Source organism: Perca fluviatilis, chromosome 20 (assembly GCF_010015445.1).
Source record: "Perca fluviatilis chromosome 20, GENO_Pfluv_1.0, whole genome shotgun sequence".
Taxonomy (NCBI): domain Eukaryota; kingdom Metazoa; phylum Chordata; class Actinopteri; order Perciformes; family Percidae; genus Perca; species Perca fluviatilis.
Window position 1 is genome coordinate 32,003,076 of NC_053131.1, and position 24,289 is coordinate 32,027,364.

Genomic DNA, 24,289 nt, shown 5'->3' on the forward strand with positions numbered 1-24,289 from the left:
CTTTCTCTTTACTCTGCCTCCATCGTCTCCAGGTCATCATTATCTCCTCACTTGGCCCGTCAATGTGTAAAAGGTTAAATCTCCACTTTCAATACAAAGCAGCAAATTCTATACATTCAAATCACTTTTCAAAACAGAGTATACTCAAATTTCTTCCATCTCTTAATGCATAATATTTGAGTTGGCTGTTAACATTTTGCAGAAGGGAGAAGAACTTGTTACTATAACTATTTGTTAATATTTTGTGTCTGGCTGAACAGACAAAGCAAATAGCGTGTGTGTGTGTGTGTGTGTGTGTGTGTGTGTGTGTGTGTGTGTGTGTGTGTGTGTGTGTGTGTGTGTGTGTGTGTGTGTGTGTGTGTGTGTGAATAGAGCAGTAGCTAGGTAGCTGCAGCTTGATGGCTCTATTTATAATACTGGCCCATCTGTCTCTGTTGCATTAGAAATTAGTGGGTATGGCTGTGTGGGTGTGTGTTGTCGGCGGCTCCTGTCACTGCCTGAAAGCTGGACATCTGTCCTACTGTCAACACACACACACACACACACACACTGCATGCACAACAGCTCAGGTTAGTCAGTGTGTGTAGTTCGGTGTTGGTAGTTTGGCGTGATTTATATTGTGACATTTTCACAAACGGCTGAGAATAATACAGATTGCCTGTGAGGCGTACTATTAAATGTAAATAAAAGGTGACTCACACACATGACGCATGTTAGGGGCACTCCAGTGATTTTAGTATTGGACCTCCATGAAGTCAGACGAGACTTATTAAAAAGGAAGGGCCAAAATCGATGCTGCAGAGGCAGAGATATCCCGACTTTTAAACCCTAGTAATTAGGGCTGCACGATTATGGCCAAAATGATAATCACGATTATTTTGATCAATATTGAGATCACGATTAATTATCACGATTATTTGTTGATTTTAGCCAAAACAAATTTTATTATATAATTATAACTGCTTTTACATCCATATTGTGCTACATTCCTACTAATACATCCATATTGTGCTACATTCCTCCTTTATTGAAGGATACTGTGAAGGAGTATGCCATTTTCGCCTCGTTGCGCGACCGCTTTCCACACATGCATGTTTGCCGTGAAAGATACAGGCAACGCAATTTTCTGTTCCGCACGCGCGCATGTAGTGCTTGGTATCTACCAGACGAAATAGCTACGCAATTTCTGTGGCTCGTTACACTGCCACTTACATGTCTGTGTTATGCGTCTCGCTGATACCCAAACCCGTTAGAGGCAACATAAACATCGCTGAATGTCACGCTAGTAAACACTAATGACACGTTACACAGCAGCTAACGTTAGCCTACCGTTATCCACAGTAGTAACTGGATTAAACACGGCTAAAATGCTGACTGCTAAACAGTGTAGTGTGTCTGTATTTCACTGTAGGTTTCCAACAGCGGGACGTCCAACAGTCTGCTGCTAAAGCTATGAGCTAAAAGACACAAACTAGCACTGGTCACTGCTGTTGTCTGAAAAACAACACAGACGGGACAAAACGTTGCGTTTACTGGTAAACTGGTAAACATTGTGACCGGCTTATGATGACCAACTGCTACCTGTTGTGGAATTTTCCTCACGTTACTCTGTCCTCTGGGACTGTCTACATCTAGAAACTAAGCTGCGCGGTGCAGGCAGGGAACAGCTCTGATTGGCTCATGGAGACATGTGATCAGACAGTGGTTTATGGAGCGCTAGATTGGCTTTGCAAAAACTGTTCTATGAAGGGAATGACGCATTTTAAATATCGCTCGATCACACAAATTTGATCGTGGGAAGCCAAAATCGTGATCCTGATTAAAATTTGATTAATTGTGCAGCCCTACTAGTAATGGGTCAAGCTTCAACAATGCTGGATCCTACAATTCCCAGAATGCAACCTGATAGCTTCACTTTTCCCTCTCTATACCTGGTAAATGCTAATGTCTTTTTAAACTCCTTGCTCCCAATTTTTAACGCAGGGGTTTTCATAAAAAAAAAAGAGTTGTCTCAGCGCCAAGAGAACACTGATGACTTGACAGAGCTTCTCCAGAGATGCAGGGAACATTATACGAGTGTTTTTACAGGCGGAGTACTACTCCGTAGTTCTCCTCACGGCTAGTAAACACGCGGGCGAGTTCCTCTTTCACTCTGGTGTCCTGAGGGGTCGCTTGATATTTCCGCTGGTTACCTTATAGCATTGGCGTAAATCTGATCTAACAGTAGGGGGGGGGACAATAAACATAAAATTTCTAAAGAGCAATTTTGAAGGGGACACAATTAATACAGCCTCAATTACACTCGTAGAGGACATGTATACACAGAGGAAAGCCTTAACATTATCATTAGTGTAGCATGGAGACTGTACCATTATCCTTCTTTTCAGTGTTTCTCGTGATTCAATGAAAAAGCTGACTAAATTGACCAAAATATTCTTCTTTAAAACCATGTATTTATTTTTAAGTTGTTTACAATCAAGCCACAAAAATACCGTAAAACATAATGACTTATTTTGAAAAAGTGTCCCCATATAAAAGCAATACAATGTTTTTGTACACTTGTTAAATTAGCTGATCATAATTTAAATTAGTGAGCAACTGGTAAAGCTCATCTGCTGACCCGGACAGCCACACACCTCCAAAAATATGAACTAAGCTCAACACATACCTGAGACTCTCCACCTGACTGTCTCTGGTCTCCCTGAGACAGACTCTCTACCTGACTGTCCCTGGTCTCCCTGAGACAGACTCTCCACCTGACTGTCCCTGGTCTCCCTGAGACAGACTCTCCACCTGACTGTCCCTGGTCTCCCTGAGACTCTCCACCTGACTGTCCCTGGTCTCCTGAGACAGACTCTCTACCTGACTGTCCCTGGTCTCCTGAGACAGACTCTCCACCCCTGACTGTCCCTGGTCTCCCTGAGACAGACTCTCCACCTGACTGTCCCTGGTCTCCCTGAGACTCTCCACCTGACTGTCCCTGGTCTCCCTGAGACAGACTCCCACCCGACCGTGTCCCTGGTCTCCCTGAGACAGACTCTCCACCTGACTGTCCCTGGTCTCCCTGAGACAGACTCTCCACCTGACTGTCCCTGGTCTCCCTGAGACAGACTCTCCACCTGACTGTCCCTGGTCTCCCTGAGACTCTCCACCTGACTGTCCCTGGTCTCCCTGAGACAGACTCTCCACCTGACTGTCCCTGGTCTCCCTGAGACTCTCCACCTGACTGTCCCTGGTCCCTCTGTCCCTGTTCGTTCTGTCTCCTTTGCCTGTGACATAGGCCTAGTGACGTTAGTATTTCCATAAGCACCCATTCTTATAAAGATGTTACCAAATTGTCTTGATATGAGGATTTATTGTACTTACTTGGCGTTTTGGTGTAGGCTTCTGAAAAAGGATCTTATGCCTGTTTTTCTTTTTCTCTGTCATTTTATCTGGACAACAACAACACAAATCTTTAGCTAACGTCAGATGTCTAAATATGGGTTAGGTTCATATTTTAAGTTTACATCATTATGTTGTTTACAATACACAGCATTGTTTTAATGATATTTCTAGGGGGGACAACCTTTAGATGGGGGGGGTCCTGACCCCCCCGACCCCCCCAGGGATTTACGCCCTTGCCTTATAGTCTTAGTGTTTGACATGTACTCTGCTAAAACTTCCGTCTGTAGCTTTACCAGACCTATTTCAGTTTTTTTGTTGAGTTTTAATTGAGACAACACAACTGCAGAGAACGTGCTGCCAGCCTCTGAGAGCCGCGTGGAGAATCGGACATGAACAGAAAGTGTAAATTGGATGAAATTATGATGTAGTGGCGGTGGCCTTCCGAATGTAAAGATCTCAGCCTGAAAGCAGACTGCAGCTGTGGGCCTGTAGTGTGTGTTTTGGGGGGGGGGGGGGGGGGTATGGATCTTGTTACCCAAGGTACCCAGATATTAAATCATACTCTCACACACACACACACACACCGTCCTTGCAGCCTTTGTATTGATTTATATTGACCCACGGTTGTGTAGAGGGCCGGTCATTAAATTAACACACCAACGGAGAAACTGATGACTCCACCAGAGTGTGTGTGTGTGTGTGTGTGTGTGTGTGTGTGTGTGTGTGTGTGTGTGTGTGTGTGTGTGTGTGTGTGTGTGTGTGTGTGTGTGTGTGTGTGTGTGTGTGTGTGTGTGTGTGTGTGTGTGTGTGTGTGTGTGTGTGTGTGTGTGTGTGTAAAGCAGCACACAAAGAAAGTGCTCACCTTAGGTCATTAGTTCCATACCCATAAACCTGTACACACACACACACTCTGGAGGAGAGTATCGGCAGCAGAATGACTTCCAGACCCGAAAGCTCAGCTCATTTCTCAGCCTGAGGATTGTGGGAAAAGCTGCGTTTTGGCCTCCTCTGGGAAAAGCAAACACTTTTACCTGCACATTCATCTTCCTTATAGGAGTCCGTACATGTTAGCATGTCGGACCACATTTATAATGAGCGCGGGATAAGACCTGCATGTGAGAATATGGAACATGCAGGCTGGGATCTGCCGATATGAAGTGGAAGCAGGCAGATCCTGTTTACTCTGTAGTAACAAACACAGAAACAGACTGTTGTCATAGTTACAGGTAGATAAAAACAACAACATTGAAACATACTCTTTTTGGGTTCAACAATAAGGGTTGCCCTATGGCCTGGGGCAAGTAAATATAACAACCTGCTTGGCCAAACAGGCAATTTCAATCATTTTTTTCCAATAATCATTGTGTCGTAAACGATGTTATCGTTCATTGCCCACGTCCGAGAACGCTTGTTGAATGATTTGATTTGATTTGATTTGAATGTGCCATCAGCCCATCAAAGAATGTAGTTGCCGCTAGTGAGGCGTGACTGGCGTCTGTCTTGAAGAAGAAGAAGAAGATGATGGCTGCATACGAGCTAAAGCGAAAGAGTGTTTCAGGCGTCCTGGAAGAAGGAGTTATCTTGGGGTGGCAGTGGAGGATGTCGATGAAACAACTACAATGTTTTGCCTGGAAATCCAGACGCAAATCCGAAAGATTAAGGGTCTGGCTATACAGTGCCTTGCGAAAGTATTCGGCCCCCTTGAACGTTTCGACCTTTTGCCACATTTCAGGCCTCAAACATAAAGATATAAAACTGTAATTTTTTGTGAAGAATCAACAACAAGTGGGTCCCAATTATGAAGTGGAACGAAATTCATTGGCTATTTCAAATTTTTTTAACAAATAAAAGAAAAGTGGAAAAGTGCAAAATTATTCGCGCTCCCTACTTTCAGTGCAGCAAACTCTCTCCAGAAGTTCAGTGAGGATCTCTGAATAATCCAATGTTGACCTAAATGACTAATGATGATAAATAGAATCCAGCTGTGTGTAATCAAGTCTCCGTATAAATGCACCTGCTCTGTGATAGTCTCAGAGGTCCGTGTAAAGCGCAGAGAGCATCATGAAGAACAAGGAACACACCAGGCAGGTCCGAGATACTGTTGTGGAGAAGTTTAAAGCCGGATTTGGATACAAAAAGATTTCCCAAGCTTTAAACATCCCAAGGAGCAAGCGATAATATTGAAATGGAAGGAGTATCAGACCACTACAAATCTACGAAGCCCGGCCGTCCCTCTAAACTTTCAGCTCATACAATGAGAAGACTGATCAGAGATGCAGCCAAGAGGCCCATGATCACTCTGGATGAACTGCAGAGATCTACAGCTGAGGTGAGAGACTCTGTCCATGGGACAACAATCGGTATACTGCCACAAATCTGGCCTTTATGGAAGAGTGGCAAGAAGAAAGCCATTTCTTAAAGATATCCATAAAAGTGTCGTTTAAAGTTTGCCAAAAGCCACCTGGGGAGACACACCAAACATGTGGAAGAAGGTGCTGTGGTCAGATGAAACCAAAATCGAACTTTTGGCAACAATGCAAAACGTTATGTTTGGCAAAAGCAACCCAGCTCATCACCCTGAACACACCATCCCCACTGTCAAACATGGTGGTGGCAGCATCATGGTTTGGGCCTGCTTTTCTTCAGCAGGGACAGGGAAGATGGTTAAAATTGATGGAAGATGGATGGAGCCAAATACAGGACCATTCTAGAAGAAAACCTGATGGAGTCTGCAAAAGACCTGAGACTGGGACGGAGATTTGTCTTCCAACAAGACAATGATCCAAAACATAAAGCAAAATCTACAATGGAATGGTTCACAAATAAACATATCCAGGTGTTAGAATGGCCAAGTCAAAGTCCAGACCTGAATCCAATCGAGAATGTGGAAAGAACTGAAAACTGCTGTTCACAAACGCCTCCATCCAACCTCACTGAGCTCGAGCTGTTTTGCAAGGAGGAATGGGCAAAATGTCGTCTCGATGTGCAAAACTGATAGAGACATACCCCAACTTTTACAGCTGTAATCGCGGCAAAAGGTGGCGCTACAAAGTATTAACTGAAGGGGGCTGAATAATTTTGCACGCCCATTATTTCAGTTTTTATTTGTTTAAAAGGTTTGAAATATCCAATAAATTTCGTTCCACTTCATGATTGTGTCCCACTTGTTGTTGATTCTTCACAAAAAATTACAGTTTTATATCTTTATGTTTGAGGCCTGAAATGTGGCAAAAGGTCGAAACGTTCAAGGGGGCCGAATACTTTCGCAAGGCACTGTAAGTAATGAAAATGGCCCAACTTGAGGGGCTGCACCAAGCATGCATTTGAAAATATCACTGCACGCAATTGGATAACACTACGACCAATTTACTGACTGATTCCGGACTATGACGTCGCAGCGCTGTCGTCCTCTGTTTAGCTCGCCTTTGGCCCGCCTATATCAGATACACCGATGTGATTGGTGCAGCTCGGCTACAAGGGCATAGTTAATGAGCATCATTACTCATTGCCAGAGTGACTCACTGAGCAAATTCAAATTGTGCTCTCGCGAGAACTCTGGATTTCCAGGGTAACAAATGTTTTGCAAAGTTCGACACAAGTTTGAGTCCAAGGCAGATAAAAGTGGATCATTTTCAAAGGAACGTCTTCATTCAGAATTATCAGATGACCACTAATAAAAAAAACAATCTGTATAGGGGCCAGTAAAAATGAACTTCGGGCAAGTAGAATGTTTTTTCGCAAGTGCAGAAAACCTTAAAGGAACACGCCGACTTATTGGGAATTTAGCTTATTCACCGTAACCCCCAGAGTAAGACAAGTCGATACATACCCTTCTCATCTCCGTGCGTGCTGTAACGCTGTCTGACGGCTCCAGCATTAGCTTAGCCTAGCACAGATCCTGCAGGTGACTGGTTCCAACTAGCCTACTGCTCCGAATTGTGACAAAAGTGACAAAATAACGCCAACATGTTCCTGTTTCCATGTTGTGATTTGTAGAGTCACAGCGTGTACAAAAAACAACGTAACATGAGACACAGCCATCTTCTATCCCTTAACAAACCAGGAACTATATTCTCAGACAGGCTTGCTGCGAGCATATCACTCCGCCCAAGTACTATATTCTTCCACCTGAGAATATAGTTCCCGGTTTATTTACGGTTAGAAGATGGCTCACACTCGTGTCTCATGTTACGTTGTTTTTTACACGCTGTGACTCTACAAATCACAACATGTAAATAGGAACAACTGTTCCCCAGCTCATTGTCACATATTCGGAGCAGTAGGATTACTGGAACCAGTTACCTGCCTGTTCTGTGATGGTCTGATGCCGCTGGAGCCGTCAGACAGCTTTACAGCACGCACGGAGATGAGAAGGGTATGTATGGACTTGTCTAACTCTGGGGGTTACCCTGAATAAGCTAAATTCCCAATAAGTCGGCGTGACCTTTAACGTTGAACCCTGTCTTTGGTTTATTTGAATCCAGATCCAAAACCTCGTCCAAGATGAAGCTTATGTTCAGAATATTAAAGGGACCGTTCACTCCAAAGTCCACAGACACAATTGTTTCACCTGTGAGTGACCCTGATCTGTCTATATCGATTTACAAATATAAATATAAATCTTTGTTTTTATCAGCATAGTCTCCTCAGATCCGGGTATCCATTAAGACCGTAAGCCTGGGTATAGTTTGAAAATGTTCAATATCTGTGCCTGAGTTTTGGTTCCATGACAACACCTATTTGCAAAAGATAATGAGGGTAATAAAAGCACGTTTTTTAACCCCCTTTTCTTCATTTAAAAGAATACCAAAACAAAAAACTTTAATCTTTACACAAATGTATAGTTTCTTTTAATAGAAGTTCTTCTGAAAGTAACTTCGCAAAACAGTTGTTCACTGTAGTTTTCATCATACAAACAGGAAGACATTTCTTGGGGACTATTTTCTGCGGTGGATTAATCCACCTTTGGTGCTCTAGTGCAGAGGTTTTCTAAGTGGGATGCGGGGAGGCTCTGTAAATGGAAAAAAAAATTATTAGTTATCAAAAGAAGATCACATAAAATAGCCTAAACTTGGGTGATTTGGTTTAAGAGAGTAGTTTTAGGGAATGTTACTGTTTTTCCCACGTTTCCAGAGTCTGAAACTGATAAATGCCTGAGGACAGACCTTTTGTTTATGTACGTGGTGTAGTCTGAAGTTATGTCAAACAGCAATGTTAGGACATCTTGGCTCAGTGGTTGAGTGTCTGTGGGATCAAATAACATAATCATGATCCCATCCAGGAATTAAGAGAAAATAAGCAAGTAAAACTAAAGCCTTTTTTCAAGAAGTCTCAGATGTTAAAACCCCTCGTGTGTGTGTGTGTGTGTGTGTGTGTGTGTGTGTGTGTGTGTGTGTGTGTGTGTGTGTGTGTGTGTGTGTGTGTGTGTGTGTGTGTGTGTGTGTGTGTGTGTGTGTGTGTGTGTGTGTGTGTGTGTGTTTTCATGGTAAATAGGAACATTTTTAACAACAATGGAGCTCTATGGCATAGATGAAGATACATCAGACTTTGTATTAATGGGATACATTCATTGTTGGTTTTGGTATTTTCACAACATATATCTCTACTCATTGTATTAGTTTTTGATACCCAGCCCTAAATGTCACAATAGAAAATACAGCACCTAACATAACGACTTAAAAGCAACACTAAAGAACTTTTCCGCCGGTCCCCTACAGGTTGGAAGCGGAATTGTCCATTACATTACATTGTCCAGTTCATTCGAACTACAGATCCGCTACCCAATCTGGCAAACTTGCATAATGTAATGTAATGGACAATTCTGCTTCCAACCTGTAGGGGGACCGAAGCGGGAAAAGTTCTTTAGTGTTGCTTTAAACTCCATGGAGATATTGATTAACTGAACGGACTAACTTAAAAAATACAAGGTTAACATGCGATGCATTGAATAAAACATTCTTAGATCTTGTTGTAAATGGTTTCCTGTTCCTGTGTGAAGGTAGACAGTCTGTTCCTCAGTTAAACTGTTCACAACGCAGAGACTGTTTACGTGTTCAGCTACCTTATCTTTAATCTGAGGCCTAGTCCACACATACCCTGGAAATCATTAACTCGCACCAATCACTTCGGTGTATCTGATATAGGCGGACCAGAGGCAAGCTAAACAGATGACGACAGCGCTGCGACGTCAAAGTCATTAGTAAACATTGCAAGATGGCTACGGATGAACGCCAGTTGTTTGAAACGGTTTTGGCCGCTACAGTGAATGAGTTAGACTTGGCTTTTTATCTAAAAGAGGAACGGAAGACGGCGCTCCAATCGTTCCTTTGCAAGAAGGACGTTTTTGCCGACCGGATACAGCAAGAGTTCAATCTACAAGTTAGCTCCGCTGGTAGCTAAGAGTTCAATCTACAAGTTAGCTCCGCTGGTAGCTAAGAGTTTAATCTACCAGTTAGCTCATCTGGTAGCTAAGACTTTAATCTACCAGTTAGCTCCTCTGGTAGCTAAAACTTTAATCTACCAGTTAGCTCCTCTGGTAGCTAAGAGTTTAATCTACCAGTTAGCTCCTCTGGTAGCTAAGTGTTTAATCTACCAGTTAGCTCTGCTGGTAGCTAAGAGTTTAATCTACCAGTTAGCTCCTCTGGTAGCTAAGAGTTTAATCTACCAGTTAGCTCCTCTGGTAGCTAAGAGTTTAATCTACCAGTTAGCTCCGCTGGTAGCTAAGAGTTTAATCTACCAGTTAGCTCTGCTGGTAGCTAAGCGTATGGGTACGCTCTGGATACGTCACCCCATGTATTTTTTGGGATTGGTCGTAGTGTTATCCAGTTGCGTGCAGTGAGATTTTCAAATGCATGCTTAATCTTTCGGATTTGGGTTAGTCCACACAGGTATTCCTTTTAAAAAGGTAGCTTTTTGGTCCACACACAAACAGTGTTTTAGGTCACTGTAAACGGAGCTTTTGAAAAACTCGGCCCAGGGTGAAGACTTTCAGAAATGACGTTCCATTGACTGAGATTTTTCTCTCCAAACACTGCATGTGTGGACGGGATTCCTTTTTAGAGAACGAACAAAGGAAAACCCCTGTTTTTAAAAGTACTACCCATGTATGTGTGGACTAGGCCTGATTATCTCAGCACTGTCGACCCTTGTCATGTCAACACCTGACACTCATTATCTTAATGGGAACAACGCGGTTAACAGTTTATGCCGCAGTTAGTTTTTTTATAAGGACATGTAAACACCTCAGTGTGACGAGTCATTATCTAACTGCTCAGGTCAAAGGTCACCATGCAAGGTAATACCGAGGCTGGTTTGACAGAAAGCAGCACAGCTCTGCTTTCACTGTTCAAATCCCCCTGAATGAATCCCTGAACAAAAGCAGCGACTGTTAAACGTTTTTATAGAGCGTGTGTTTGGATCTTTTCCTCAGGGCAAGTCCCAAGTTATCACAACAGTCTGTCTGTATGCGTTGAACAATGTCGGAGTTATTTATTTTTTATAGACTAGATATCAGTCCGACTTGTTTTTGTTCCATTATTGAACACATAAATTTAGTTTTTGGAACATTTAATCTGTTTTTTCGCTGCAGACTGTAAATGTTGTTATTGATTTTACGACACTGGGAAATACATTTAGATTCCCCATTACGCCATGTGTTAAAATAGCCAAAATTATCCTTTATTTTGTAAATGTTCTATAGCTTTTACTTGCAGCTAGAGTTAAATTCTGCTTTGATAAAACAGGCCTCGGAATGAGGAGTTGTGTATCAGCGTTGACTTTCAAACGGGGACCAAAGAGAATAACGCACACTGGCGGCTGAAATAAGAGTTAAAAATAGACGATGATTGACTTTCGCTTATTGAACTGGCTTCCTGTCCCCTCCCAAAGCAGATGGTTGTCACGGCAATAAAACAATAAAATAACGGTGCTCAATGGGCAGAGTGACAGACAGACAGAGGGAGAGACAGACAGACAGACAGACCGCCAGACAGGTAGAGGGAGAGACCGACAGACAAGTAGAGGGAGAGCCAAAGTGAAATCTCTTTGAGATAGAGATAAACTGTGTGTGTGTGTGTGTGTGTGTGTGTGTGTGTGTGTGTGTGTGTGTGTGTGTGTGTGTGTATATCAGGATATTAGATCATATCGCAGCAGGACAGGTCTTATCCGATCTCAACATGCAAACATGAGCTCCACTGTTGAGCTTCCTTCCCCTCAGGTTGTGTGTGTGTGTGTGTGTGTGTGTGTGTGTGTGTGTGTGTGTGTGTGTGTGTGTGTGTGTGTGTGTGTGTGTGTGTGTGTGTGTGTGTGTGTGTGTGTGTGTGTGTGTGTGTGTGTGTGTGTGTGTGTGTGTTGCATCCTGTTGAGATTCAAATGTCCTCACAAGGCCACAGAGATGTATAGGGTGGTGACATTTTCTTGCGGGGCGTTGGACGGGTCATTTTAAGGTCAGACGTGAATGAGTGATGCTGCATTCAGGGCACGTGGAAGAATAGTAAAAATGAGCCGCCTGTTTGACGTAACTGTTCATCAACACTGCAAGGAATAGGATGAAAAATAACTGCATATACACGTAAGTGGTTTGTTTACTCATAGTTATTGGCTGATTTTTATAGATGAGGTGAATACTTTTTCAGTAAAAAGAACATCCCTTCCTTTATGTGACATATTTTCTATTGAAACGTGTCAGTGAGGGGCTGAGTTTAACCTTCAAACAACGAGGATTTGATTTGATAGAACAGATAGAAATATACATTTGTGACCACTTTATCAGCATGACATCCCCACTGGAAATGTGCTGTTTTTATGAGAATAATTCTAAAACATGCTGTATTATATTTAACCAAGATTTTTTTCACCTAATGCTTCCGAATAGGTCACAAGATTAGATCAGATTACACTTTCGCAGATCGAAGCCAACTCTGTTTGTCGCACACAGAAAACACATTCAAGCACGAGCCATTACTAACCGACCGCTGCAGTTGGCTGTATTTCATTTGACATTGACTCTCAGTGTCTGATGAAATGTGGGCACATAGGGCTGCGGGCACATAGGGCCTAATTTTCAGTGGAAAAAGAATTCTTAGAAATGTGGGAACATTGGGCTGTGGGAACATAGGGTCTAGTACCTTTTTTAAATACTACAGAAAAAAAAGTCAGTTCATTTTCAGCCTATTTTGTGATCCCATCCATTAAAGGATGCTTTTGTGGTCGACGTCTCAATGTTCAGGTTGCTGTGAGACGTGTTTTTGCCAAGTTAATGTGTGGAGAAACAACCTGCAGAAGAGTTACAGGACTGTGACTCAGAGGATTGAAATGAGCTTGAAACATTTGAACAAGGAGTTGCTCCGCCGTGTGATTTATCTGATATCAATGTGTCATCAGGCTGAAGGTCAAAGTTGAGTTGCAAGTCCGTCCTCACAAATGAAGTAATTACAACTGCAACGATAAATTGTCTACTGTTGAAATAATGGGCAATTATTTTGATAATCGATTTGAGTAATTTTTTTATGGGAAAAGGTCAAACTTCTCTGATGTAAGCTTGTTAAATGTGAATATTGTTTTAGTTTCTTCTCTCCTCTATGACCGTTAACTGAATATCTTTGAGTTCTGGACAAAACAAGACGTTTGAGGACGTCGTCTTGGGCTTTGGGAAACGCTGATCCACAATTCTTTTTTTTACAATTTTCTGACATTTTAGAGACCAAACTATCGCGAAAATAATCCACAGATTAAACAAACATGAAAATAATCGTTAGTTGCAGCCCTCATAGTAATCTAAACATGTGGAATGTGCAACAACAGCACATATTTAAAGCTTTCTTTCCAACCACTGAAACAATACACACACACACACACACGTTCAAAAATGCGCACAAAGACGAAAATAGGCTCAGATAAACACCCAGATACCAACGAACACACACACACTCTCCCACACTGGCTCACACTTGACACGATTAACTTGAATCCATTAAAGCTGAATTTACATTAAACTGCCTCTGCTTAAGTGCTTAACTGCATCTACACACACACACACACACACACACACACACACACACACACACACATGCTGGCATGTATACTGCAGTGTGGATGACCTTGAGGCAGCAACAGAGCAAAACTACAACCTGTGTGTGTGTGTGTGTCTGTGTGTTCATCCATGCAGCCACATTATAGCCCCTAATTAACACACTCTGTCTCCATATGTGCTGGTCTGAGATCAGCTGTCAGGTGCCAGCTGGCTGCGATACGTATAATCGGAGACACTAACAAATGCGGCTCTCAGTCCAGCTGAAAGCTCCCAACACAAAATGACTAAATGGTTTATTCACTCTTTACTGTCTGTTGTAATAGTTGTTGCTCTTGACAACTGTTGCCATACGACTTTATGTGGATATTAATTAGGGACGTAACCATAATCTTACCTCGCCTTTCGATTCACGATTTTGAGTACGCAATACGTTTTTCTCAGTTTTTTTTTTTTAACAGAATGAGCTTTCATACAACTGACTTATTTCTATAAACTGCAGAACAGCACGTGTGATCTTCTATCAAAAGCGCAACTGAAATTGTATTTCATCTTAAATAATAACAGTTAAGCAAAACATTAATAATTAGATGTTTAAAACAAATCCCACATGAAAATAATGGAAAAAAAAATCTCTTTAAATAAATAAACTTAATCAAGTTTATTAATCAAAAGTAGAATACACCCTTGGGGCGCCTGGTTAGCTCACCTGGTTAAGCGTGCGCCCCATGTACAGAGGCTCAGTCCTTATCCCAGCGGACGCAGGTTCAGTTTCCACCCACGGCCCTTTGCTGCATGTCACCCCCCCCCCACCCCCCCCGGGCTCTCGCTCTCCCACTTTCCTGACTTCATCGGTACTATAAATAAAGGCAATGAAAGCCAAAAAACTATCTTAAAAAAAGTAGATGACACCCTAGACTGTTTAAAAATTGCATCACGATTCATAAAAAAAAAAAATCTCAAGCAGTTAAGTAATCCTTACTCAATTATATTGATGGTTAACCGATTCACCATGCATCGTTACATCCCTAATATTTATGATTTTTAAAGCTATAGTGCGTAGTTTCTGTGTCCCCCATGAGGAATTCTAAGTAATGACAACAAAACTCTTGGCGCGTCGACATGATACAAGCCTTCTGTGATCGAGCCCCTTCCCCCCTCCTCCTCCACACAGTTGCTAGTAGCCAAGGAGGACACGGAGGTGACTTTCATGATGGACTCTTCAGAAGAGATCATTATCTTCACTCGAGTTTCTGAGCGGGAAAGTCACCGGACGCCACAATCTTCTGAACATAGTCACACTGAGAAATCCAGAGAGAGTTGTGTGGAGCTGATAGTCTTAACCCTTGTGTTGTCCTTCGGGTCCCAGTGACCCGAAGGACAACACAAGGGTTATGTACTTCCCTTTACTTTGTTGAGAATTGCTCTCTAAACAAGGGTTAATACAGCACCTTAGTTCTTGTTTGTACAGCATTTTGGTCAGCTTAAACTGTGTTTAAATGTGTTCTAGAAATAAACTTTACTTACTTACTTTACAAGAAACAGGGTTTAGAGAGCAATTCTCAACAAAGTAAAGGGAAGTACATAATCCTTGTGTGTTCCTTCGGGTCACTGGGACCCGAAGGAACACACAAGGGTTAATTAGCTTTGTAGCAACTCATTTAGCAATGGCTTGAATGTTACGGACACTCGATGGTGTTTTTAAGCCCCCATCGTCGACTTCAAGGCAGCGCTGCGACCGTCGACTTCAAGCCACCTAACCCTAACAATTGCCTAATCCTAGTGCCTTCCAGGCAGCGCTGCCTGGAAGACGACGTTGGGGGCTTAAAACACCACAAACACCATAACGGACATTGATTAATATCAAAAAGTTGCGCACTAAAGCTTAAAGGGATGAAGCTTTGGTTTTCTGTAGCAGCTTCAGGTTGACATTTCCTCTTGTAGTGGCCGGGTTAGCTCAGTTGGTAGAGCAGGTGCACATATGTAGAGGTTTACTCCTCAACGCAGCGGCCGCGGGTTCGACTCCAACCTGCGGCCCTTTGCTGCATGTCATTCCCCCTCTCGCTCTCTCTCCCCTTTCATGTCTTCATCTGTCCTGTGGAAATGAAGGCCTAAAAATGCTGAAATAATATATTTCCTCTTGTAAAGAAGTAATGGCTTGCATAGTTTCACATCTTTTGGATGAATTATGACTAAATGTGACCACACATGCGGGAGAAACTGTAACGTTGTCGCGGCAACCATCTGCTGTGTTTGGGATCAGATCATACGCCATGTACGTCACACTGAGAGAGACCAATCTCGATCAAATGCATTGGCAAATCCATGGCTTGAAATGTTTAAAAGCCGTTCAAAAGATGGAAAGACGACTTGAATACTGAGATTGTGAAATGATCTATGCATTAAAAGATATCTTCATTTGCATGACAATGACGGCGGCTTTGCCTGCTCCATCTTTCCTCCCTCACTTATCTACTTTCTCTTTCTTTTCCCTTCGTTTCCCGCTGTATGCGTTACTTCTCGTGGATCATTACGAGGTCATTATTTATAGCAACGTTATGATTTGCTCTCTGCTGTTATCTACTATTCAATGATTGTGATGTCGATGTGTCGGTGCCTGGCAACTGTGCTGTTCGTATAACAAAAAAAGGCCAGTATACAAAAATAATCAATAACTCCACGTTCAATACCCTCATAATAAACCGCAAACGGAAGGAAGGAAAGGAGGAAAAAAGGAAGAAAAGAAGCCGTAGAGGAAAGAAAGAAGGAAGCAAGGAAACAGGAAGGAAGGAATGAAGGAAGGAAGAAAGAACAGAAAATAAGCACAGAAGCAAAACGATCAGCAACAAAACACAAAGCGGCACCGAGATTAGAAATTAACTTTTAATCATCCTTTCACAGGTTGCACGTGCACTGAAAAGCAAACATTTTCAAGAATTTAATGAGAAGGAGAATAAAAAGCCTAAATTAGTCACGATAAGCAGTGAGCACTGCTTCAGAGGCTGTCAAAACCTAGAAAGAGAAAGTAATGAGAGGTTTCTGGAATTGATGGCGTGAAAGCTTTCAGCCTTAATCCGAAAACAATCTCAGCATGCGGTTACCGAAAACCACATTAAGTGAAGCCTATTGCTCTGCTCCTGTTGGTCCATCTGTTTAAATTCAGCACATTTGGAAAAAAAAAAAAAAAAAAAAAAAAGTTATGCTTTGTAAATTCCACATGAATGAAGCCTGTCGGAGCAGTTACTGAAGGTGTCTGATGTTTGCGTGTGTGCAGGTCTGACGACAGAAGGTGTGTATCGCGTCAGTGGGAACAAGACGGACCAGGACAACATCCAGAAACAGTTTGATCAAGGTAACACACACAAACACACACACACACACCTGTACAGACACATGCAGACCCTCATAAATACGTCTTCAGCCACCTAGAAACCCGAAGAAAGGAGCACACGTGTAACCGGAGTTTCAAAGCGCAGCCGCTGTGGATGGTTCTCGTTATTCCCGCATGTCCCAATTCTAAATTATCGTCCCATAAAAGGGTTTAAGAACTCAGGGGTTCCCTCGGAAAAGCATGTTACCAATCGAGTAGCGCTCGTGTGATGTGTGCAATAAATTCAACCCACAGAGAGAAAAAAAACAGATTCCAAAAACCTGACCACGCAGCAGAAGGGCTTAAAGAGAAACACATGCCCCCGCGGTGCGGAGCGGAGTGGAACCTGCTCACAGCGGGCTGGTGAGCTGCCAAAGTGGCTGTTAGAATAAATAAAGTCACCGCAGGCAGAAATCACCGGCGCACAGTCAGCGGCGTCACTCATTTTACAGCCAGGCGCTGTAACATATAAATATGAAGACCGGACTGAGAGTCTCACGGTGATTATTGATTGCATTATTGTTCCTATTGTCTCTATTATAGTTGATCTGAATGTGTCATCACTGTGCAAATAAATAGACTTCTCAGTTAGCTTGTAAAATAACCTTAACCTTAACCCCTGTGTTGTCTTTCCATCAACCATGGTCAAAATGGACCTGGTCGGCTTTTTTTTTTAATTACTTTTTTGGGCATTTTAGGCCTTTATTTATATAGGACAGCTGAAGACATGAATGGGGTGAGCGAGGGGGAATGACATGCAGCAAAGGGCCGCATTTTATAAAACATAAAGTATAAATTATCACCCAATTCTGTGTTACATCTTCTTGGCCAACTTCATTCCAACTCATCACCGCTAGTTTTACACTGATTTTTTTTTTTGAGTATGTGGTCAATAAATGTAATTTGTATAAGTTATGCCTAATTTCTTAGTTACAAACTCCTGATATTATGAATAATTTTAGCTGATAGTTAAAATCAGGGGAACGTATGTTGATGCATAATTGCAGCCTGTTTCGTGTATGGAACTATCCATGTTATTTTTGGGCAATTTAGTTGAAAGAAACCCGTCTTTTTGATGTAGACACTTTTAAAACGACCCGAGGACAACACAAGGGTTAAGAGTTCTCCTCCAAGTGAGAAACCACTGACCTTTACATAACCATGGTATGTTTTAGATATTAGAAGGTATCCTAAAGGAATTATACACTAGGGGGTGGGAATCACCAGAGGCTCCTCGCTCCTCGATACGATATTCAATCAGTTAAATTTGTAGTTATAGTGTCAAATCATAACCGAAGTTAACTCGGGGCACTTTACAGATAGAGTAGGACGATCACAATACTTACGTCATGATATGATGTTATTGCGATCCTAAACAGATGGCGAGATTCTGCGATATGTTGCATTTTTTCACCGCTTTTCCAAATTCGAATGATGTCCTTAAATGTCCGCGTCTAAAATGATACATTTCTCAAAAACTCAACTGCACCAACTGAAAAAGCAACTTGTTTTATTATTCTAGTACCAAAAAGTTAAACTCTCATATACAGTTTGTATAATAAAAGATCGATGCTTGGCGCCTGTGTATCGATACAGTATCGCCACGGAAAATGTATCTCAGTATGTGGTTTGTTGGTAAGACATGAAGTGAATCTGCCATGTAACACTTGTAATATGAAGAGCAAGTTTGATGTGGGACCAACATGTTTTGTTTTGTGGGTCAGTCAAGAATATGTATATAAATATGAGAAAAATGTATGTAAGTGTTATTTGTAATGTGTTGTATGATGACTTTGATGAAGGCCACAACCCAAAGTGCCTCGGCCCGACATTCATGTTGTTGTTTTTTAAAATCACCAAATATTTGTATCGATATCGGCCTCCTTTATCGGTCTGGCTCTAGTTTTGAACCCCCAACACCATTCACTTCACCGCACTATAGAAGTAGGGCAAGGGTGTGAAAATATCCTACATCTGTTGTGAATGGGACTCTGTGAAATGCCTGTAAATGCGCAGGGGGGAAAAAAAGCTGCCCATTCAGCCATTTAGTGTGTTTTTCATCTTCCTGTGGCTCTTAAAATGTAGATAAATAAATGTCACCAAATGGCAATCTTTAAATAAATCGCCCCAGAGAATAAAATCGAATACAGCTGTAACTGTCAGAGGTAAGAGTTGCAGAGTACTTTAGGGTCGACTCGTGTAAACCTGCCGTCCTCAAAAATCTTAAATAGAGTGGACTTTTATAATTCTGTTTACTGTAGATGAAGTCCTGCGGGTCGCTCTCCTCGCTGCCGCCCCGATCACATGTGTGTGTAAAAAGCACCATTCCAGGCAATTAGCTCCTCTGTCAGTTAGGGGGGGGGGGGCTGCCGGCTACTGGCTACTTCCAGCATATAAGCTGGATCTATTATTAAGGGAAATAAGATTCAAATGAATTTGCTTGGGGAGCAGCTCAGCTGTGAGAGGCGTCCTTTTGAGGATTCAGAGGTCACCGTGGCTCCGCCTCATTAACATTTCGGGCTGAAGCAGCGTTCTGTTGGTTGTTTATTAATAAACTAAGCGTCTCCTCTATCCTCTTCTTCTTGCCCCTTCTTTCTCGTTTGTCCCTCTGTCCTTTAATATCTCTACCTCCTTTTGTCTTCTTGCTCCTCTGACCTTTCCTTCCTTTTCTGTCCTCCTTTTTATTCTCTTGTGCGTTTAATATCTCTCCTCATTGCCTCCCCTCCTATCTTTTTATTTCCTTGAGAGTATTTCTGGTGTGTGTGTGTGTGTGTGTGTGTGTGTGTGTGTGTGTGTGTGTGTGTGTGTGTGTGTGTGTGTGTGTGTGTGTGTGTGTGTGTGTGTGTGTGTGTGTGTGTGTGTGTGTGTGTGTGTGTGTGTGTGTGAGAGCAGTCTCTCCGATTCAGTGTGACAGCTGCCTCAGTGTGGCCTCAGGGCTCTGTCCTCCTTCTTGCTCCCTTTCATCCTTCCCGTCGTCACTTGGATACAGTTACAGTGTGTCAAAACAGGAAGTATATTTCCTTTTATATCCCGTGTCTCTGGTCTTCATAAGCCGTCATTACATACTATATATATATATATATATATATATATATATATAGTATTTTATTTTTTTTACTCTTGGGTAAATGAGAGAGCTGAAGAGATGACCCGACCTCCTGCTGGCTACAACTTTCCCAAATAGAAACAGCAGCTCAAAGGTAGGTGATGGAGCAGGAGCTTTTCTCCTCTGTCGACAGGAAGAAGGCTACGTGGAGACGTCTGACGCTCCGGGAGAAACGCAGGTCATTCCATTCATTTTGAACGGGGGTTGTCAACTTTTGACTCTCGACATCACACTGCGGTGGCCAATCATGTAACCGGCGATCAGACTTGCCAGTGTGTTTGGAGTAGGGATGCACTGAATCCAGATTTTTGGGGTTCGGCAGAATACCGAATCCACTGGTTAAGATTCTGCTGAATCAGAAACCGAATACGGAATCGGAGTCCCAGATTATAGCTGTGACTGTCCTTCCTTTGCCGTACCTGAAGTTGCTGCATTTTGGCTGCGGTCTGTAGATTCCTTCGTGCACAACTCGTATTCTTTCAGATGTTTCGTACCAAATGTTGTAACAGCGGCCATGTTGTGTATAGTTTAGGGTCCTCGCCACCACCAGACAAATCGGCATTGAACAGATTGAACATGTAGCTGGACTTGAACGGCCTTCTTTTGACTGAAAGTACTGCCAAACAACACATTTTCTGCTCACCAGTTTCATTTCCACTTTCTTTCTTCCTACTGCATTGAACGCTCCACGTACGTAAACACCTTCCAGTAATCGACGGCGCCGTCATTACGGCGACCAGCGTAGCGCGCGGAGTGCAAGCGTAGGGTTCCCCGTCAAAAAGCCCAATATTCTGCCGAATCAAAGCCACATCCTGGATTCGGTGCATCCCTAGTTTGGAGCTGTGGTTTTGAAGCTGTGTGAGAATCCCGTACAGTAAACGGGAAACCTTGGGGCGGCTGTGGCTCAGGTGGTACAGCGGTCCCCTACCAGTTAGGAGGTTGGAGGTTCGATCCCTGCAGTCCCATGTCGAAGTGTCCTTGGGCAAGACACTGAACCCCGAATTGCTCCGCGCCATCATTATGGGAGTGTTTATCTGCCACAGCGTACGGACGTGTGTGAATGGTTCCTGTACGATGTGAAAGCACTTTATGTAATTGTTAAGACTAGAGAAGCGCTTTATAAATGCAGTCCATTTACCTCCCCGTTATCGCTGCCACAAGTTTTATAACCATATGAGGGTAAACAACAAAACACAAGCACTGAACTGCCCAGGAGTTTGTGTAATAGCTGAATGTTTGCTGCAACAACAAAGCACTCGCATTGTCTCTGTCTCTCTCTCTCTCTGTCTCTCCGTTTCTCTGTTAAATGAAGACTTGTCAGTGTGTCTTGAGGCGATGTGAGAGTCCCGTACAGTGACGTCTCCATTCTTCAGTCAACAGGGTTCAAGGTTTTTTCACTTGTCCGGTCGGGCAAGTAATTTATACATCCATGATTTTCAACCGCAGATTCACGTCAGACAATGTGCTTCCTGTTTACACTGGCGTGCCCATTGGGTGTGTGAGCGGTCATGTGATGCGTGTTCTCAGACTCAGATTATGGACGCAGATTAGTTCTGCTGCTGGAGCTGAAACTCCTGCGTGGACGGAGATCGCTTTTGTTTAAAAAATGAAAACGCTGTAGCGTAGATGTAGCCTTAGATGACAATTATATCCACTATCAATAACATTATACAAATAATTACAGACAATCTGTATGCGTTGATGCTTCTTCCCCTTTAAAGACGGTGGGACAAAATGTATTGGGGATTTTTATTAAAATATCCGTCTGCTTGTAATCCACTGGTAACTTCTAAATAAGAGTTTTGTAGGGCCGCTCCCTCTTAGTCGATTAGTCGACTAATTGGTCATTTTGGTCTTAGTCAACTTAGATTTCTTTAGTCGATTAGTCATGTTTGATGCTTTTTTTCATGCTGAATGACTTATTTCCAAGAAACGTACGAGCACATCCCTGGTAAACACCAGAATTAAAGTGGTGCTTTTAGCATGACTCTTTGCGGAGAAACTCAGATTTACAGATCCGTCGATTAAATCAACTAATCGATTAGTCGATACGATTGAATGAGTGTTAGTCGACTAAGAATTTCTTCAATCGAGCACAGCCCTAGACTTTTGACATTTAGAAGGAGAACATGATCTAAGACAGGCCCGACTATGCTTCTTCTGTTGTATTTTCCGTGTGTTGATTCCCTTGATACTGCTATGAAGTTACATTTTGGGATGGAGGCATGCTAGGCAGAAAAAAATTGCGAAGGTGATAATAATCAGCCTGAGATACTGCATTTCTAGTTTAGATAGTATTTGCTCTTACATAAACAGACTGCCTATTTTTCTCCTGACAACAGCGTCAATCGTTGCACTGTGACAACGTTGTGGCCATCACTTGGATACATTACATGAAGTGGATGATTACATCCACAATCATCCACTTATCTATTCACAACCTTCCGAATCACCCGCACACGTACAATACCAGTCAAAAGTTTGGACACGCTTTTTCCATTCACTTGGCTGAGAAAAATTGTCCAAACTTTAGACCGGTACTGTATTGAAAAGTGGATTTCGAACTGTTACATCATAACAGGAAATGCTTAAAGGTGCAGTAGGTAGGACTTATAAAACTAACTTTCTGTCATATTTGCTGAAACTGAAGCAGGTCATTTAAAGAAGAATCCACCTGGCACCACTTACAGCCTGTAGTGCGATTTGCAAAAATCCAGCGCTCCCTGTTCAGATGCACCAATCAGGGTCCAGGGGGGGTGTCTAACTGCGTGTCAATCACTGCTCATGCACACGCATTCATTCTCCCTTGTGGAGCGAGGGGCTTAGGAGACCGTTTTGGGCTTTAACGGAAAGGGGGGAGGGACTGAGAAGTTGTCGATGTTCAATTTTTCAATTGTTCAAAGTCCTGGATCTTCACAATCCTACCTACAGCACCTTTAAATGCTTCTCTCTCTCTCTCTCTCTCTCTCTCTCTCTCTCTCTCTCTCTCTCGCTCTCTGTAGATCACAGTATCGACTTTGTGGCGATGGATGTGGCGGTGAACGCTGCAGCCGGAGCGCTGAAGGCTTTCTTTGCCGACCTGCCCGACCCTCTGATCCCCTACAGTCTGCACCCGGAGCTGGTGGAGGCCGCAAGTAAGCAAAAATAGACCGACAGATATCTTCAGGTCTAAGAAAACACCTGAGTCGCGAATTATTAAGTAGTAAGAACAAATAATCATACAAAAAGTATCCCTCTGAGTCCTGCAGCTCCCAAAAGAAAAAGGCTGTGCATTTGATAAAAAAATACACTTTTGACATGGAGGTAATAACACCGAAACTGCACTTTTTAAATAGGTTTTAAAGCGCTTGAACGGTAACTTTGTAATAGAGAACAGCTGCTATCTTTAATGCTGTGAAAACAAATGATTAAAAAAAAAGTTTTCCCTCTGATTCCTGCAGCTCCTACAAGAAAAGGCTGTACATTTGATTTAAAAAAATAAAATGCATAAAAATACACTTTTGACATGGCGGTAATAACACAGAAACGGCACTCTTTAAACCTTTTAAAACGCTTAGACGTTCACTTTGTTCTGTACATTTTAATAAAGAAAAAACAGATAAAGATGAATACACACATACTTTTAACATCGTGTCTGTTGTAGCTGCTGTCTTTAATGCTGCAGAAGACTTAAGTTTACACTCACGCAGCTTTCTGTCACATCACACACTCTTAAGAGTGTGTGTGTGTGTGTGTGTGTGTGTGTGTGTGTGTGTGTGTGTGTGTGTGTGTGTGTGTGTGTGTGTGTGTGTGTGTGTGTGTGTGTGTGTGTGTGTGTGTGTGTGTGTGTGTGTGCATGTGCGTGCGTGCGTTTCCTGTTTGTATATAATTGAGACTGAGTGCCGACACCAACAGGCTGACAGCAGCAGATTAAAGTCCAAAATAAAATATGCACACTGCTGCTTCTTCTCTGGAAAATGAGTCAGATATGCTGTAGAAGAAACGCTGCCTCTCTCTACTCTCCTTTTTCTTTCTGTCCGTCAATTTCTTTTCTTGTTTATGCTTTCTTGCTTTCACTTTCTCTTTCTCCAGCACACCTCCGCTACTCTCATCTCTCAGACGACAGTGACTGTTTGACCTCCTGAACTTTAGCAGGGCATTTATTTTGGGGTAGTTTTGGGTCTGTGTGTGGGACTGTCTCATCATGTCCAAGTAGAATAAGAGAAGCTGAGTCGTATGTCCAATAACGACATCAACATTATATATATATATATGGATTAGTTGTTTGGTCTCTAAAATGTCAGAAAATGGTGAAAAATGTGGATCAGTGTTGCCCAAAGCCCAAGATGACGTCTCAAATGTCTTGTTTTGTCCCCAACTCAAAGATATTCAGTTTACTGTCCCAGAGGAGAGAAGACAC

General features: G+C 42.5%; 1 protein-coding gene across 1 annotated transcript in view; it reads left to right on the forward strand.

Moving 5' to 3' along the window:
- arhgap5 (Rho GTPase activating protein 5) overlaps positions 1-24,289 on the forward strand; it is a 67,568-nt gene that overhangs the window by 37,221 nt on the left and 6,058 nt on the right. Inside the window, exons 4-5 of the mRNA XM_039785692.1 lie at positions 16,689-16,766; positions 22,893-23,024. Coding sequence (XP_039641626.1) covers positions 16,689-16,766; positions 22,893-23,024 — 210 coding nt within the window. The remainder of the gene's footprint in view (positions 1-16,688; positions 16,767-22,892; positions 23,025-24,289) is intronic.